This window comes from Ambystoma mexicanum, chromosome 6q (assembly GCF_040938575.1).
Source record: "Ambystoma mexicanum isolate Mex_15411 chromosome 6q, UKY_AmexF1_1, whole genome shotgun sequence".
NCBI classification, from domain to species: domain Eukaryota; kingdom Metazoa; phylum Chordata; class Amphibia; order Caudata; family Ambystomatidae; genus Ambystoma; species Ambystoma mexicanum.
In genome coordinates, this window is record NC_090937.1 from 1,315,320,501 (window position 1) to 1,315,338,418 (window position 17,918).

The 17,918-nt window shown below is 44.6% G+C and overlaps 1 protein-coding gene across 5 annotated transcripts in view; it reads right to left on the bottom strand.

Annotated features, from left to right (window-relative positions):
* CPEB2 (cytoplasmic polyadenylation element binding protein 2) overlaps nt 1–14,153 on the bottom strand; it is a 228,501-nt gene extending 214,348 nt beyond the window's left edge. Inside the window, exons 1-2 of one of the 5 annotated variants that reach the window (XM_069631941.1) lie at nt 12,847–14,153; nt 8,851–9,129 (exon numbers count right to left, since the gene is read on the bottom strand). In XM_069631941.1, the coding sequence (XP_069488042.1) occupies nt 8,851–9,129; nt 12,847–13,713 (1,146 nt within the window). In that variant the 5' untranslated portion in view covers nt 13,714–14,153. Of the gene's footprint in view, nt 1–8,841; nt 9,130–12,013; nt 12,129–12,846 lie in introns of those variants that run through there. The other 4 variants (XM_069631939.1, XM_069631940.1, XM_069631938.1 and 1 more) reach the window with 4 other exon arrangements.
* Nucleotides 14,154–17,918: the final 3,765 nt, after the last annotated feature.

Consider the following 17,918-nt stretch of genomic DNA (forward strand, 5'->3'; position numbering starts at 1 on the left):
TGAAACAAGGCGTAGTAAGATCGTTGTTTTGCGCCCCCCCCCCGCCTTGTCACGCTTAGAAACGTGTGTACAGGCACGTTATAAATGCCATATCATACCATAACACCAATTTCAGGGTTCATTTTTCCTTAAAACCCACCAGATTCTGGTAAGAGTGCTCCTGTCTTTATTGCCTCCAGGTATTGCTTGTTGCCATAATCTGGCATGTGCATGATCAATCAACAGTGCTGAAAGCAGACTTGTCCACCTCACATTACTGGGGCAAGGGCACAGCCTCAAAGCCAGTGGATCTGGCCTGTCTGAACTGGTCCCACCTGACTGCTTATCGACACTGGATATCGTGGTTGGGATGAAGGCCCTACGCACCTCTGAGGAAGATGTGTCTGGAAGTAAACAGTAGCCGCCATGTTTCATCCAGAAATAGTCCACCACGCGACAATGGACGTAGAGGGCTGACTAATCCCACAAGACAAGGACCATTCATGTTTTATACAAGGTCAGGAATAGTGTCTTAGAAGGCCCTTTAAGTGCCTTTCTGTGTTTCGGGACTGGGAGTCTAACAGATTTAAGGAGTGGGTTTGGAGTTATGTTTCAATATGGCAGTCGGCATTTTGGCAAGTGAGAATTCCATGGTAGGGCAGACTTAGCCTTTCATCTTTCCGGGGTTGATAAATCAATTAGTATTACACCATTTTGAAAAGTAACACCTGCTATTGTAGCTATTAGAAGCTGGGGATGGGGGTCCTGGCAAGCAGATGTAAATGTGAAAATGCACAATGGGTTCTACTGATGCACTCTCCTCCAATTCTTCAGTGGTTCAGTTGTGGGGGGGGTGCATACGTTGAGAATGTGCCCCAAGAACCAAGTAGAAAGAATGGGTGTAGAGAAATGCAGTATGCATACTCGGTGGCCCAACAACCTAGCTGACAAATTTCATATTTGTATTTCACGTGGCCTCAAAGAATAAAAGCATCACAAGATTTAGATATCAAGTAAATTGAAGTAATGCCAGGTTTGGTTCAGAATCATCACATAGTACCACAAGAGGCATGCGAAGTTCAGATTTAAAAGAATTATTGTGCTAAAGAAAAAGAAATATCAGAAATCATTACAATAAAAAGATGTTTGGGCTTTTTCCCAGAACTCCCTGTACCAGTGATTTTGAAAACAACTTTCTTGACCTCTACAGGGACATTGGGGTACTAGAGAAACAACCCAGGGAGGGCAAACCCTAGATAACCTGCAACTAGTAGAGATCGCTCAAATAAAAAGGGAATCTACTGGAGACAAGAGTGACCATCAGGGCATCCATTACCAGCCTATTGCTTTGAGAGTCTACCAATTCTTGTATCCAGCCTATCCCTTTGAGAGTCTACCAAGTCTTGTATCCAGTTCAGGTCACAGAACAGGGAACCCTTGCATTAAATACACATGAGAACAGCTATGAGGAAAGGCACCCAGAAGAAAACCATATCAAACAATCGACCTTTTTGAGCATCAATGAAAAAGAAGAAAGTAAATGCTCATAGTACACAATGATCAGGGCGGGTACTAGGTTTGCACGCTCTGCAGATTAACTTTGATAAGGACAAGATCTTGACGTTATGAACAGGTACTTGTAAGGAGGGTTAGGAGCAGCACGGTCCCAGTTAAAATACGGAGTAGAGAAGCCGAAATTACCTAAAAAAGGAGTTTCTTTCTGAGAGAGATAAAGTAGGTCATGCTTGAGCTTGAATGCTTAAGCTTTAAGTGGGCCATTTCAGCTTACATACCAGAACAAAACTATCTAGATCAACGATTACAGTCCCTTCATTTAGCTCTTCAGACAAAAGGATTCCAATGTGAGGATACTTTGTTGGTTTTGGTCCTACAACCAACCCCACTTCAGAGCAGAGCTTGAGGGGGTCTGGGCCTTAAAATGCCGATTTCGCTTTTACACTGCACCTAACAAGTCAGAGACTTCAGTGAGTGTTTGTAATGAATGGCCCATATCATAATGCTGAAAGTTCGTGGAACATTCCTACAAGAAAATAAATCCTTTGAAAAACACCAGACACAAAACATCACAGGAACAAACCTGTACCACTTCACGTTATGGTTAAAATGGCGAGTTGAAATATAGCTGGTGTGCAGAGTACTGTAACTGACGTGGACTGGGTACAATTTGAGCATTTTTCTGTCCTATTGTTCAAGAAGCATGGATGGTTGAGCACAACGTTGTTTTACTTCTCACTCTATGCTGGTCACTTGAAATAGGTTAGACTGTTTTTGGGTAGACTTAAAATAAGGACTGCACTTCGTCTGCAGATTCCAGTATTACAGCTAATCAGCGCAAACAATATACAAGCATAGTTTCGAGCTAATAGAATGAGTTATAAACCGGCATTTGTTTTGTTTTATAAATCATATTTTAGCACCAGAAAAAGCCCAAATTTATGATGCCATATGAAACAGTTGCCATTGGCAGGGGCATACCATGGAGTTGTTTGTATTGTGAAACACCAAAGGGTGTTTCACAACCTAGTCCCTGGGGGTCCCATACGGTGGCCAGGGAAAGGGCATTGCTTTTGGATCCCGACCATGGGGGGTGGACAAGCGAGGGAGGATCAACTGGGTAGAGGCTTCTAGGGGAGTAGCACCTGATGGTGAGAAATGGTATCTCCCTTTTTCCACAACTCATCCAACCCCTATCCTTGCTCGTTTTATGGGAAACTACAGCTCACATAATTACTCCCCACTTCACATCGACAACACTACTGAGCCTTGGAAGATGAGGAATGAGGCCAGGAAGATTACCTCTGTGCCTTTAATGAGACCAGGTAGAGGCATGCACTTAATAAACACCTGCCACTTGTTAACACTCTGTCAGGAAAAAAGGTGGCGCGCACAGGCACACGCTGAGCAAGGTTGTGGGTACAAGAAGAAGCAGCTCTTCCAGGGCTGATGTGAAACAGGCTATGGAAGTTGGAAGGCCAAAGGGCTTGATTGGCAGTTACGAAGAACAAAAGAACGCCAGGCGAGACTTTCACACTTCGGCAAGCTGTAAGCGTTCAAAGACTGAAACAGAGTGAGCGGAAAGGAGAAACCTACAAGGTGCTTCAAAGCAGCCCGCTACCCTCCCTGGTGAACAAAGGAGTTGGGGGAGGAGCAGAGGAGGCGTTGGTAACGGCCTTGACTGCTACATGAAAGGTGTTGAAGAAAGAAGCCCAATTAACACGACCGGTGTGTTATCGGAGACAACAAAAGCCTGTTTTGTGTTAAAAGCACAAGCAACTGTAACCAAAAGTTGAAGGTTGGGCATGTGTCAGTAAAACGTGTAATGGAAAGGACAATTGCTGAATTGTGAAGAAAGTATACAAAGTAACAGAGTGCTTCGGCAAAGTGGAATCGTACATTTGAAAGTCTCTGAAATGTTCTCAGTTGAAGTGTATTAAAACGGGAATCGAAGGCAAGAAAGTAACCCCAATCCCGAAAGAAAGTTGAATAAGTTATAAGCAAAGTATGTGAACTCTCAATATGCTAAGAGGGCAAAGTATATGAACTTTGAAAGAGGCTAAGAGGGCAAAGTAAAGAGAATAAGAAACTACAAGTACAAAGAAGCATTGGTGCTGCGAGGTGATGAAGACTGTTAAATTGTTTAAAATGTGAGTCGAAGTGGTCATGCATAGGTCTCAGTAAAATCCTTGTGGTTTCAAAAGTCTGACAGTAAAATGTTATAAAGACAAAATGTGGGGGAAGGAAACCCCCACAAAGAGAAAGACAGGCTTGAGCCCGGCAGGGGAAGCCTGTGCTGAACCATGAAAGTGCTGAACCATGAAAGTGAAAAGGTGAACGTGAAAAGAAAGCCGGGCTCGAGCTCGGCAGAAGGAAGCCTGTGTTGGATTGTGGCAAAGTAAAAGTCAAGAGTAGAACTGTGCATCTGTGACAAGGCAGACAAAGCCTAAAGAACTGAACAGCCAAAATGTTTGAAGCCCAAGGCTGAACTGTACCTGCAAGCCAAAGTGTGCAAGACTGAGAACTGTGCCACCTATCCTTTGTAACAATCTCTCAAGACCCTGTGCTTCTGAACGTGGAAAAAGGAGTGGTTACGAGCCATTCTGACATTTCTTTTAAGACACTATTTTTTTTTCCCCTTTTTGTATTTCCTTTTAATATTTGTCATTTGTGAAGGAGGGCAAGGTTCGTTTTTTTTTTTAGTATAGGCCTTTTTATTTTGACTAGACTGACTTGGACTTGTTTGTTATTTGTTTAATGGTCAAGACTACTCCCATTCTAGAATTAGGGCCAGTTAGGAATTCTACCAACCCAACCAAAATGAAGGTTTTCGAAACGTGCATCTATTGGGCCTAATTCGCAGAAGTGTTTTATAAAGGCAAAACCCCATTGGAAAACGCTCTGTGAATAATGCCCATTGTGTCTGCTGTCGATACCATGCCTTCCTTACAGTATACAATACCATAAAAGCAAGAGACATTATTATGGATAGTAAACATTCGCATATGGAGTTCATTTGTACCAATTTATGTTCTGCTCTTGTGGTCACAGTTTTTGTGTGCCTATTTTATAGTTGCATTTTTTCTAGCTTGTAGCTTACCCTCATTCCTTTAAACCATACAAGTCCCACTGTTCACTCTACAGTGAGTTTGAATATTTGCACCCGCATTAAGCATCATTATTTTCCCCATTTTTATGTTCACCTACACTCTATGCAAATTAAGATTTCCCCTGAAGAAGCGGATTTTCAGGAAAACATCGAGGACTGAGCTATGAACTTTTAAAGGGTTATGGGTTTTAAAATTGATAACAATCACAAACCTACCAAAACGTTAAGCCTATGTGTGAAGACTTTGCAATTGATCAAGATATCAATTAATCCAAAATATAAAACCGTGGATGTATTGGTTTTATTCAATTTGTTTGCAGCATAGGTTACCATACCATTGCTCGAAATTATTGTGTGCTACAATTGACCCACTTCAACTTTAACTGCCTTTCGGTAATACCACACATGATGCAGTTGGAACCTAGGCGCATGAGAGGCATTTACATGAATTGGATGTAAGGAATTTGGTTATCTAAGGATAAGGTTCTCCTATAAATGGGCTTGGTCTGGACATATAATTCAGCAAGCCAGATGGGGCAAGTCAATGGTGCCATTAAAATGTTTGCACCAGCATCCAAATACAAAACAGTAGCCCCATCTTTAAAATCTATAGGACTAAATCAAACGCAATGGATACCTATGGTGGAGACATCTGGGAAGTAGCAGAACCAGAGAAAACACAATACTCTAAAATGATTTTTTAACCTTTGCTTATAAATTCCATGTTATGCTTCCAACGACAATAGTCCTCTTCAACTTCGGTATGCCTTACATAAAAATGTGTTGGCATCAAGGTAGTAGAGTTATTGAATCGAGTCTCTACTTGGTAGAATCATCTTTCTGGGAACAACGCAATAGCCAGGATCTCATGGTTATCTCTTGGAAAGAAACAGCTTAAGTTTATAAGGCGAATGAGTGGTAGGAAACTGCCAAATGTATTGAACCAGAAGCAATATTGATCAAATATGATCTGGCTACACTGACTATTAAAAAAGTGTTTCAGGAACAGTTATTCTTCAGTGATGGCCCAAAGGGATATCTACTATGGATCAATCACCAAAGAAAACGTTATTGACATTTACTCAACTTGTCGGTTTGGGCCCTCTCCAGCAGCTGGAATAAAGGCAATATGTCAAACCAAACGTAATCATGTGAGAGCATCACAAGAGCCCATAATGCTTTTTTGAAGTCCTGTTCTCAATCATTACTGAGGAGCAAAACTAATCCAGCAGTTGAGGAACAACAGGCGTATGTCAATGTAGAGTGGCATTGTTTTGGTAACAATCACTTGCTTGGCTTTGTGATAGAGGCATTTTTCAATGTTTTCTTTTAAATGGGGCAGTGTGGATTAGGAATGTACTTATTGCTGCTGGTACAATAACTAATTAGACAGAAATATAATGGATTACTCGGGTCTTTGTAGTAACATTTTGAACAAAAGCCATTCAATATACTTGGAAGATATACTTTCTTTTAAGCAGGAGCACTGCTTTTTTGTATTAAGATTCTGCAAATTTGAATTTCCACAGGATTATCGAAGCAAAATATTTGACGTATGTCGGTACTTCAAGGATATTTTTACTCTGTGAAATACAATTAAATTATTGATTTGCCCTTACATAAATGAGGTTCGGTGGGCGGGTCAAGGAAGGTCCCTTACTTCCAAACAATTTTTTCTGCGAGTACACCCCACAAAACTCCAATCCGCTCACGCAACGAAAATCGAAATGACAGCTAGATCTTTCGTACAGCGTTTCACCCACTACTTGGTAAATGAAACAATCCAAAAGGATGCTTGGAAAAGGGCAAGGACTGAAAGTCAAAGAATCTATTTGTTCCAAAAGAAAGGTGGGAATCATGTACCAACAGGAATCCAGCAGATGGGGCATTACACCAAGGACATAGCACTCAGAATGGAACGTCTAGCAGGAAATGGAGGCACCCAAGAGTTAGCAGGAACCAGAAGAAATGCCAGACCCTCGGGTTGCGAGGAAGACACTGGACATCACCTCTTGCAGAAGCCCTTTAATGGAGTTGATCCCCCAGAGCCAAGAGATTGGTTGGAAATAGCTGAAAACCCACCATCTTGTCAAAGCCCAGAGGCAGTTGAGATCCTCTAAGAAACAACTGGAAAAATGAACAGGTTGGTTAGAGCCTCTAAGAGACCTGTGTGTGACGAATGTCAGAGGTTTATGAGGGCCACTAAAAGGTTGCCTGGAAGAAAAAAGGCAAGAATGTGGTAAAACACTCTAAGAGAACTCAACTTTGGCGGTTATCTTACACCAAAGGCAGAGCACTAGCAGCACTGATAACAATGTTAAGTCTTATTGGTTTAATGACGAACTTCCCACAAAACTGTAGGGGGAAAACCTGCACTAAACTCAATAAAACCGCAAAAACATTCTAGACAGTTCCTGATAGGTTCCCAAAAAGAAACAAGAAATATTGTCCAGCAGTTAAGATTTTCTTCAGCGATTTTCATAACTATCCACTGCATCAAGCACTGTTCATCAGATGTACAGCATCACTGGAAAAGGCCCTTACTTATAATCAAAATATACAAAAAACAATTAAACATATTTTGTTTAGCTGTAGAGTGTTTACCACCAGTGGCACATCAATTTCAGGGGAAGGTCTCCACCGCTTCTCCCCATTTAAAAAAAAAAAAAAATTAAAAAAAACATACGCACACACATCCTGCCACTGGCTGACATTTTAGAAAAAAATAGACTTCATATGTACCATCATTTTCAAGTGCGTTTTTTCCAACGCCTATGGTCCAATGGGTAGTTTACAACAGTCATCAGGACCAGAAGAAAAAATATTGTAGTATCGGCAAAATTGTCTAATGTTTTAACCATCAAAAGATAGCAAATCATTAAGATTGTTTCCTAAGCAAAGTCGCCAGACGTAGGGACTCCGGCTCATGTCCAAGAATGCAGAGCATAAGCTCCAACCTAATTGAACTACGAAAAGAGCCTATAACTAGGAGAATAGCTCAGTAAAAATTCCAAAGAGTACTAAGCAGCAGCCAGACTACTACTCTGTATGAAAAGATTAAAACATACCAGCTTTCCGTCAAGCACAGAAGACATTTTAAAACCTTCTGTATTACCTGCCACGCTCATCATGGCGAGGTCCCAGCCACCTTCACAATTACATTTTCAGCATGACATACGTTCAAAGATACTAAGGTCCAGTCAGTAACGCTGGTCTACTAGTCCTAGTTCAAACTTCAACAGGAAAGAAAATAAACAAAAATAAAAAGGACAAACCTCACTAAACTACCAGCCATCTAGAAAACAGCACTTAAATTAGGTGAATTGGTCAAACTGCAAGTAATCATTACCAGCACATCAAGAAACACGGATTCTTTAAATCTCTACTCTCAAACGGAACCTGTGCATACATCAACAAACAATAACACTCCTCTACAATGGAGACTAGTCTGCTGCACCAGTTCCAGGAAAATCTCACTCAAGGGGTCCAGATACCCACTTCCTCTTCTATGACATTCAACATCAGTCCACGATTCGCAAAACAGAGGAAAAGCTATACCGTCACACCCAAAGAAGTTTGAGCACTGACCCTATTATTACTTTTGACCTACCTCGCTTTCAACTGAAGACCACATTCTTTTGCCATCTAATGGCCCACCAGGGCAAGCATAACAAACACTATACAGTTACTTACACGTCCACCAAAAGTACCAAGGATGCTTTCAAACCCCAATGTCATGGATTTTAAGCAAATGATTACGTAATTGATTAACCATCAACTGGAAAGCTCTTGCAAAAGGTTCTGCATCTAAATAATAGCAACAACAAATGTAAGTTAGCCCAAGATCAACCCACAAAAGCATGCAATGTAGTACTGAGATTTTGTACAACCATTGAGAATCAAAACTAAGGCAATCACAGATACATATCAAGGTTTTGGAAATGGATTTATGTACACTACAATAATCAGTAAACGAGGCAACCAGACGCAGAAAAGAAAAAAAGAAAAATTCTCACAGCACTAGTTTATAAGGAGCCACTGTGATGCCAAAACCAAGACCCATTTAACTTTAGATAAAGCATTCTGTGAGTCTGATAGCAAAGGTAGAGGTCTTTCCGAGAAATTAGTGTGTTCTTAGGCTGAGTCCGGACTGAGTAACGGGCTACGTAAAAACAAAATAAAACATTAACAATCATACTTTATTTATAAAAAGATGATAAACAGATTTGGCTACATACCATTCTTACCTGCAAGGGTAAGAGTGAGTTGCTATTGTTGTCCGTTCTGAAGACATTATCTTCAATCCATGATTTCGGGGTTAGCGATGGCGTGGAACGGGTAAATTTAGGAGGTGCAATGACATTGCCAGAAAAGGGCTTTTTGAGAGGAGATATTTGGTTCATAGTTCCTGGAATTCCCATGTTCCCAGTTCTACGATCTCTTCCATGCATTCCTCCCCAAGACATGCTTCCTGTGCTCCAACCACTGCCCTGATGGTTGCTCCAAGGAGACTGTTTCATAATTGGCTATTGAAAAATGTTTAAAAGGCTTAATTAGTTCATAAATAAAACATCAATGTCTCCAAACAGCATCTGTCGTCCACAACCTTGACCAAGGGTTTCTGCAAACAGTAATCAATTTGTAGATTGTCATCACCTAGCCGTGCTGCACTGAAAAACACACACGATACATCTCTAAATGTTTCAGGGGAGCAAGATGAATAGCATTTGAAACATCATTAGAAAAGGGCCAGGAGTTGCTTGATTAAACCAAACACTTAACAAAAAGATGTGTGAGAGCAAATACACGTCCCATAAATGATAGTCTTTAACCTGCCACGCTCATCATGGCGAGGTCCCAGCCACCTTCACAATTACACTTTCAGCATGACATACGTTCAAAGATACTAAGGTCCAGTCAGTAACGCTGGTCTACTAGTCCTAGTTCAAACTGCAACAGGAAAAAAAATAAACAAAAATAAAAAGGACAAACCTCACTAAACTACCAGCCATCTGGAAAACAGCACTTCAATTAGGTGAATTGGTCAAACTGCAAATAATCATTATCAGCATATCAAGAAACACGGATTTTAAATCTCTACTCTCAAACGGAACCTGTGCATACATCAATAAACAATAACACTCCTCTACAATGGAGACTAGTCTGCTGCACCAGTTCCAGGAAAATCTCACTCAAGGGGTCCAGATGCCCACTTCCTTTTCTATGACATTAAACATAGGAAAAGCTATACCGTCACACCCAAAGAAGTTTGAGCACTGACCCTATTATTAATATGAGTTGCTTGATTAAACCAAACACTTAACAAAAAGATGTGTGAGAGCAAATACACGTCCCATAAATGATAGTCTTTTAATATTCCTTTATATGTAGCATTCACAAATGTAAAAGCAAAGTACCAAGATGAACACAAGAACCGAGGCTTGCACATATAAAGATCTGATCATGCTCTTCTAAAGTAATGGGGTTGTTCTTATGGAGCCATTGGTCGTCTTCAAATATATGGAAGTCTAAAGGCTGCTTCCCAGTTGGCAAAACCGAAACTCAAAATCGACACTTGACCAATAAAATATGCTTACACGTTGTGAGAGACTAAGCAAGAACACACACAACACGCATAGAGACCCTTTAACCTAAATATGAAACCGAGACTTCAATACTTTGCTAAAACCTGCATGTGTAGAATTCTTGTGATTCTTCTATCACGCGTTGCAGGCAACCACCCCGATTAACCAGAGAACAAGCCACTATGTCAAGCAACAGAAACATGACTGGTAAACACATTAACGAATGAAAAGAGTACTGTATTAAACAAAAGTTTAAGCATATAATGGAAGGTCACTTATGCCACGTGGTGGCTGGCGAGAATCAAAGCAAAAACAAATAAGAGGCATAATTCAGGTGTTACAAAACAAAAGCAAATGTTAAATCCAACGATTTAAACTAAAAAAAAAAAAAAAAAAAAAAAAAAAAAAAAACAGGCTATGTGTTACGTAGATGAACTGGGCTGGTTACCCTCAACAGAAGCAGCCCTTAGTAGCATGCTCAGATAATTGGAGATTAGCTGCTCTGCAATATCTGGTTAAGCTAAAGATTATGTAAACGTGATCAACACTTAAAGCATGGAACCGCAACGGTGCAACTATGACAGTCAACATACACTCTAGGTATCACATTAAGGCAAAAAGCACTGCCTTCAAAACCTTTTGCGACTATTTTCGGGCCTTCGTATGGGTTACTAGTCAAATACTAAACAATAGTTAAGCTCCACTAAATAGTCAAGAATGCAATAATAAATCATTAGGGTTGTGTATCGTGTCTATTAAGTACAATTTATTAAACTTCCAACACCGAGATATGCAACCAAGCTGCACCACAGTAACAAATGTTCTGTGTGCAGGTCAGATGCAGTGAAATGATACTGTAACCATTGAACAAAAACACACAACTAACACCCCTCCCTCTTGCACACACTGCGAGCACTTTACTTTTTCGTGAAGGTCTCAATCATTGAAATAATAAAAAAAAAGTTTGGAACATTGTTAAAATATTTTCATCACAAACGACATAATTATGAATGACGTTTAACACCAATAGGCGATATGTAGGTGAGGATGTAAATGTACATCCGCGGTAAACCGCGCTATGGTCTGCTTTACAGTTGATCAACCAAGAAACAAAGACATGAATTTGTGTATAGAGGTTAATGATTACTTTGGATAAATGATTCTGGTAAAACTATTAAAATGTGTTTGGAAACAGCGAGACTTCAACTCGATTTGATGAAGCAAGCCGCAATGCAGTGCTCTGTAACTGCATGTAGCAAGTGCAGCGCGACAGGGTAAACGTGCACCAATCAGGTTTTGTCGCAGAATGTTACCATCGCCGTGATCAGAATAACTTGGTTTGAAGGGCAGGCGCTGTCAGGTTAAATTTGAGTTCTACGACGTAGTCATCAGATATTAAAAAACGTAACCTTACTTCAGTATTACTCTCAAATGTGGTTTGTGAAGCGTACATGTGTGGGACTTTTAAGGGATGTCCCGTGATAAACTATACACACCGAATGCAAAACAAAGGACTTACCTAACAATATCAGACCTAATGGAATTTACGATTCTAAAAAGTATAGATTCTGTCAAATGGAAAACACATTCCCAAGACTCGATGGATGAAGGCATTGGGTGCGCAGTTAACTGGCCTCATGTTATTAACTTGAATTGTATCATCTTTTGGCGTAGCCGTATATTGGCAATAAGATGCAAACTAAAGACGCTTGGAAGATGATCAGGAATAAACGTATGGATCGTTGATTGCTAGACGGGTGCACCATGAGCATTGATAGACACCCATAAGAGCAGAATGTGATGTGTACGGTAACCGTTTGTTTACCTTTGTACTCCACACCCTTTGTTCTGCTCCCGCCCAGTATTTGTTATGTGCGCCCCAAATGCCGTGCGCACATAGCGCATTAGAACATCCCAAATAAATACCAGTACTGTCAATAAAAGGCGCTGTGCCCAGCCGACGCGCGCCCACGTGCAGCGGATGTCAGAGTTGCCCGAGTCTGTCACTGGGCGCACACACACACACGCACGCACACTAGCCGTCAGACAGCTGGAAACTCCTTCCTCCTAGCACTGAACTTCCAGAGCACGGGCTGCTGACAGGTCAGAGCGTCCCCCCTCCCCCATCCGCGTAAGAGCCCAGCCCAGAGCTGGCAGCCAGATGCAGACCAGCAGATCGCAGACACGCCCTGCCTACTGCTGAGCTGTCAGTACTGCGGGCTGCCGTGACAGGTGCAGCAGCTCCCAACACGGATACCCTCTGCACAGATCCCACCAGTTCCACCGGAGGCGCAACACGCCTGCCAAAAACCAAGGGGTGTCCCGGGTAATCAGAGACTGTGGGAGCCCGCACTTTGACTGAACCTCCACATGACTGCGCCCAGTCTCGCTTTCTGAAAGTCACCCATGGCACCTAAACAGTTGAAGATCGTTTCCCCCACCCCCCGGGCTCTTCAAAAGCTACTGGTAGCTGGGATAGTCTCTGCCCCCCCCCTCAATTCCTCCCCATCCCACCGGCCCTAGTGTGTTGCTATGCTGCCTGCTGGTGGGTGTTGTGATTGCACGCATTAACATAGTAGAGTCCCCGTTTGCCTCAACTGCCCCAACCCGTTTCCTTCACCACCGCCCCCCCCCCAAAGCTCTTCCCCAGGCTCTTACCTGCTGCTGCTGCTGGTGGTTGTAGTTGTTTCGCTGTTGTTGAAGAAAGGCAGCCGCGGCCTGGTGTTGCTGGAGCTGCGGGCCGGTCGGGGAACGTCGGCTCTGGGGTGGGGGGACACTCATCTGGGGCCCGGAGAAGGGTCCCCCAAAGCCGGCCGGGGGCTGTAGGGCGCTGTGCGGGAACCCCTGGAAGAAGGCGGTGGGGCCCAGGCCGGCGGATGAAGCGGGTGGTGGGTAGTAGGCGTCCTGCGGCTCCTGTAGCAACGGACCCCCGCCACCTCCGGGGTGGGACATTGGGGGCGGTGAGGAGGTCTGCACCGACCAGGGTGTGCCGAAGCTAGACATCGGTGGGGGCGACGAGCCAGCTGACGAGCCGGCAGCTGGAGCTGGGCTGTGAGGCTCCTGCAGGCCGCCGAAAGGCGATTCCATGCCGGGTATGCGGGGCGGAGAGGGCGCAGCGTGAACGGGGGTCTCGGACCCCTCCTCTGAGGGCAAGAGCAGCTCAGTGGCGCCGCCCTTGGGCGAGGAGGCTGCGGGCAGGAACTGCAGCTCGGCCTTGCCCAGCTCCGGTTGCTCAGGCTGCGGGGGGGACGGGTGAGCGCGGGGCCGTGGCGGCCGGTAGTCCCCAGACTTGTTCGGCTTGTCAAGACCTAGCAGCGGCTCCTCTTGCATGGGCGCCCCGCCGCCACTGTGGTGGTGGTGCTGCTGCTGCGCCGCGGCCGCCGCAGCCAGAAACAGGGAGGAGACGCCGCTGCTGCCCGGGAAGAGCGCAGACCCCGAAGCGGAGAGCGGGTACGCCGAGCGGAAGGCACTGCCGCCGCCCGGCAAGTTGGCCGTCTGCAGCAGGCCGAAGCCGTAGTCCCCCATGGAGGGAGCGGGGCCGCCGCGTTGCAGAGGATCACCTGCGAGGGCGCATCAATGTCACGGGAGGTGTCACACAACACGGTATAAAGCAGGGCAGGGAGGCGGAGGGGGGAGTCTAGAGGTGGGGGTTGGCCTGCCTGCTCATCAGACAGCACACAGTGTGTGTATATAGGGTATCTATATAGTGTTCACTGATTCCAGTCATTGGACTCTCGGGGAGCTGCTTCCAAACCAACCCCGCTCTCCTCGGTCTCCTCCTCAGCTTCAATGGCCAACTCCCCGGCCCCGGTGGGGGCTTAAAAAACCCGGAACCTGCGTCAGGTCGCGTCACAATCCGCACCCTCGCGGCCTGCCTGCTCCTCATCAATAGTCATGAACAGTCGCAGCGGCTCGCTCGCGAACAGCCCAGTCAGGAAGAACCACCTTCGGTTATTGGGCGCACGCGCAGTGCGTCTCCCTGTGCGCGCATGATGCAGATTTACACTGGGAGCGCAGGCGCGCTGGGAGCGAACGATTCGTTTATGCCTGTCAGGTGCTTTAGTCATAGTCGCTTAAAGTGCTCTAGACCGAGCAATCTTCTGCTCTTTATACAGTGCCAGATGATAATGTTCATTCTTTTTATCGGGTGAGGTGACGGTGTTAACTTTATTTTAATAATAGAACATTTAAAGATCTCTTAACGAGATTCGAACTGCGAAACCAAGGTTCAGTAACATCTCAGCCCTCAGCACCCTGCGCTATGCGATCTGAGGAACGGAAACGTAGCAGCACTAGAGTAGCCTGTCGAGCTATTGCTGCATGTCATTGCGACGTTAGATCATGCACATAGTGCGTCAGTTAAAACCCTTTGAGGCGTTTTAGGTCGAGATAAAAAGTGTGATTTTTTTTTTTACGTGAGCCAGCAAATCAATAATGTCCAGATTGATTCCACCGTGTTTAAAAGAAGACTTCCTGATGTGGACCTTAAAAACTATTCTTAAAAGTAAGTGCTTTTTAGATTCTGTATTAGGTGTTTTTACAAAACCATCAATACAGGGCGGCCATTATACACATATTCATGAACAAAACTCAATGGCAAACTTTTTGTATTAACATTTTCTTTGAATGTCTGATAAAGGTGAAAATGGCACCCAAATTATTGTATGTCTCCTTTGCCTCTCAAGGTAGCATTTGTCAAGGGTAGGCAATACACTCTGGGGGATGTGTGAACCAGTATGAACAAAATGCATACATTACCAAACTAAAATTAATGTCCACACAAGGTTCCTATATAAATGAATATATAAGTTATTCAAATATAGAAAAGTGTTCAAAAACAGTAAACAACCCCTCCCTTTAAAGGTAACACACAGATCAAGGAGAGTCAGTCTCGAAGGGACTTGATCAGTATTGAGCGGCGTCCAATTCACAGCTCGACAGGATTCCACAGCGGCCCGTTGAAGCAAAGCGTAGATGTAAGCACAGGCAATAGGTGAGACAGTTTGCGTCAGCAGCTTGGTTGGCTCGATATGGCTTGAATCAGGAAATGCTGGTGTAGCCCATGTTTCCCGGCCCTGGTCTGTGCAAGGGTGTAAACGTCCCTTCCCTGGAGTAGGGACAGTTCCCTTCAATACCACCACCAGTCCACCTGGATACAGAGGGGTGCTGCACCTGCCAAAATAAAATTGTTGATAACAGGAGATGGGCTACACCCTGAGTTCTTAGATCACTGATGGACACGGTCACCAGAGAAAATTTTATACGGACCCCAACAGGGACCCCTTTTTATAAAACTACTTTTATAGTTTTAACCCTTTTCGCCCTAGGATTCCCCTGGCGTAAGCTCCTTCTAAATGGGGACCTGCTATGTCAGCTCACCCTTCCTTGGAGGGGTATTGGGGACCCTTAAAGTGAGTCTGACAAAACAGACACCCTATCTAACTCAGGTGCCACCCATGTATTAAAGATAGGGGGGCACACCTACCACCTTCGAGAGTAAGTAAGGGGGGATGCGGCACCTTTTAGGGGGGAAAACATGGCTAAACAAACTGCAGTGACACAATGAAACGGGGGTAAGGATGCATTGTGTGTACCATCGGCCCAAGGGACCTATGTATGATTAGCCCAAGATAGGGAAAAAATATCCCAGGTAAACACATTCAGCAGAGATGCCCTGAGAATGGGCCCTGCCCTGGAAATCCCGCTCTGCACACGTGATTAACACTCCGCGGGTCAGAGAGGAGGTAGACGGAGCTCAAGCTGGGCATCACAGGCAGACTGCAACAGCTAAGACAACACTGGGCAATGTAATGACAGGGTGGCATGCCAATCCTTCGGGCACTCGGGGGTAGAGGGAAAGTGGTCTTGAGCCAGAGACTTGTCACATGGCGGCAAGTGTCTATCGGCAGATGGCTATGGGAACGGGAAGCTGAACGGAGTGGCATTCCTGGGAGGACCAAACAAATCGTACGTTTGTGTCCCTGGGAGGTGGCCCACCTTCGGAGCATCTGCTACAAGGTTTGCAAAAGGCCAATATCCGGCAGGTACCATGTGAATGTCGCCTTTCCCACCAGAAACAGGGTGTCTCATGTTCTTTTCGCAATGGTGCTGACCAATGGTAGTATAATAAAGTTCCAGCGGTCAGCACAAATATTATTTTACTAATTGCAATCTGTTCCTGGGAGGGGTGAGAATTGATGTGGCGCAACATGGAGAAGCGATGAGTTGGGATACTGGTGATCTCTTAGCTCCAATTACGTTCTACTAACATACGTTAGCTCTAAGGATATGACGTAGTCTAACCAACGAGTTTCTTGGGAACCACAACAAAATATGAAGAGTTTGAGCTAGAACTGTTTCTAATTCCTTGATTGTTTTTTTCATAGTATAAAACGAATGTTCGCTTTATGCCCAGATGTCAGTTCTCATTATTGAGTTCCAGTCCAATGTTCTGTTCAATTTTTGCTCGCCCAGCTGTAATAAACAGTTTTGTTTCTTGCCCGGTGTGTGCTCCTTTTTTATTACGATTTTGATATGGTGAGATTGGAGGACCCCTGAGTACATTTTTGGAGGTCCCAGTGAGATCCTCAGTCCTACCGGTTAGCTGAGGGTATCTAGGCTGCCCTCCCTGAGTGTAACGCACACCTGATTCCCGTAGAGGCACCGGTCTTGACTGGGCGTATACCGTATCTTCAAAGGTGATGTGTAACACACGGCTGGCTCTTTGGGCTGGACCTCTGTGCACTGTATGTTTGACTCGAAGGGTAAGATGTCTGCAGATAGAAAATATGGGATTAATGAACTGGGTTATTGAATGTCTCTCTTCTTCCCTTTCTCTTCTCCTGTAGAACCCCGAAGGTTAACGCTCTCACCTTAGGTAAGTGAACGCCGTGCTCTCCATCTGCCTCGGGGCAGGGTGCTGTAACCAGTTTCTTCACTGGATAAGGGGAGCAGGCCTCTTGACGTCAGAGGACTGCTGTCCGTCGTTTACTGCACGAACGGTAAGTTTCGAGTAATTCTAATGTCTTTAAAGTCTTTAGTAATGATGTCTCTTGTTTTGCAGGGTTCCGGCGATGGTGGATGACGGGCTGAAGTGAGTTGAAGATGGAGCCCGTGTGATGAATAGAAGCGCCTGGAAGCACGTAGGTAAGCACTTGTTGCCTGCTTCACGATGCGCTCTAACTGTCTTTTTATTTTGCAGGTACAAGTTCGGAGCGGCTGCAGGGTGCCGGAATACCCACTGGGTTAGATGTGGAAAGGAGTAATGGCACGTGAGTATTAAAGTTCCCCAATGTCTTTAAACGCACCTTGTTTTGTCTTTCAGATGCGGGATGCAGCGCCGAAGGCCTCCGGAGCGTGCGAAGAGTTGGTAAGCTTTTGTCTTTCAGATGCCGGAATGCAGTGTGAAGACCTCCGGAGCGCACGAAGAGTAGGTAAGCCTTTGTCTTTCAGAATGCAGCGCGAGGCGTTGGTGACAGCCGATGGCCCAGGTAAGTGAAGAGCTGTCACTGAAGACCGTAATGCTAACCTGTTCTTTCTTGTCTTTATAGGTGTTGCTGAAGACTGGATTCAGGATGGTAAGCCTTTTTCCTTAGGCCCAGGATCAGATGCAGAAGACACGATGAGCGTTCTGCTGCAGAGGATGCAGAATAACGCAAAGCAAGATTCATCCATCGGGTGTGGTTTAAATAGCCTCCTGTAGTGCTTAGGTGTCTCCTTCCACAGCCACG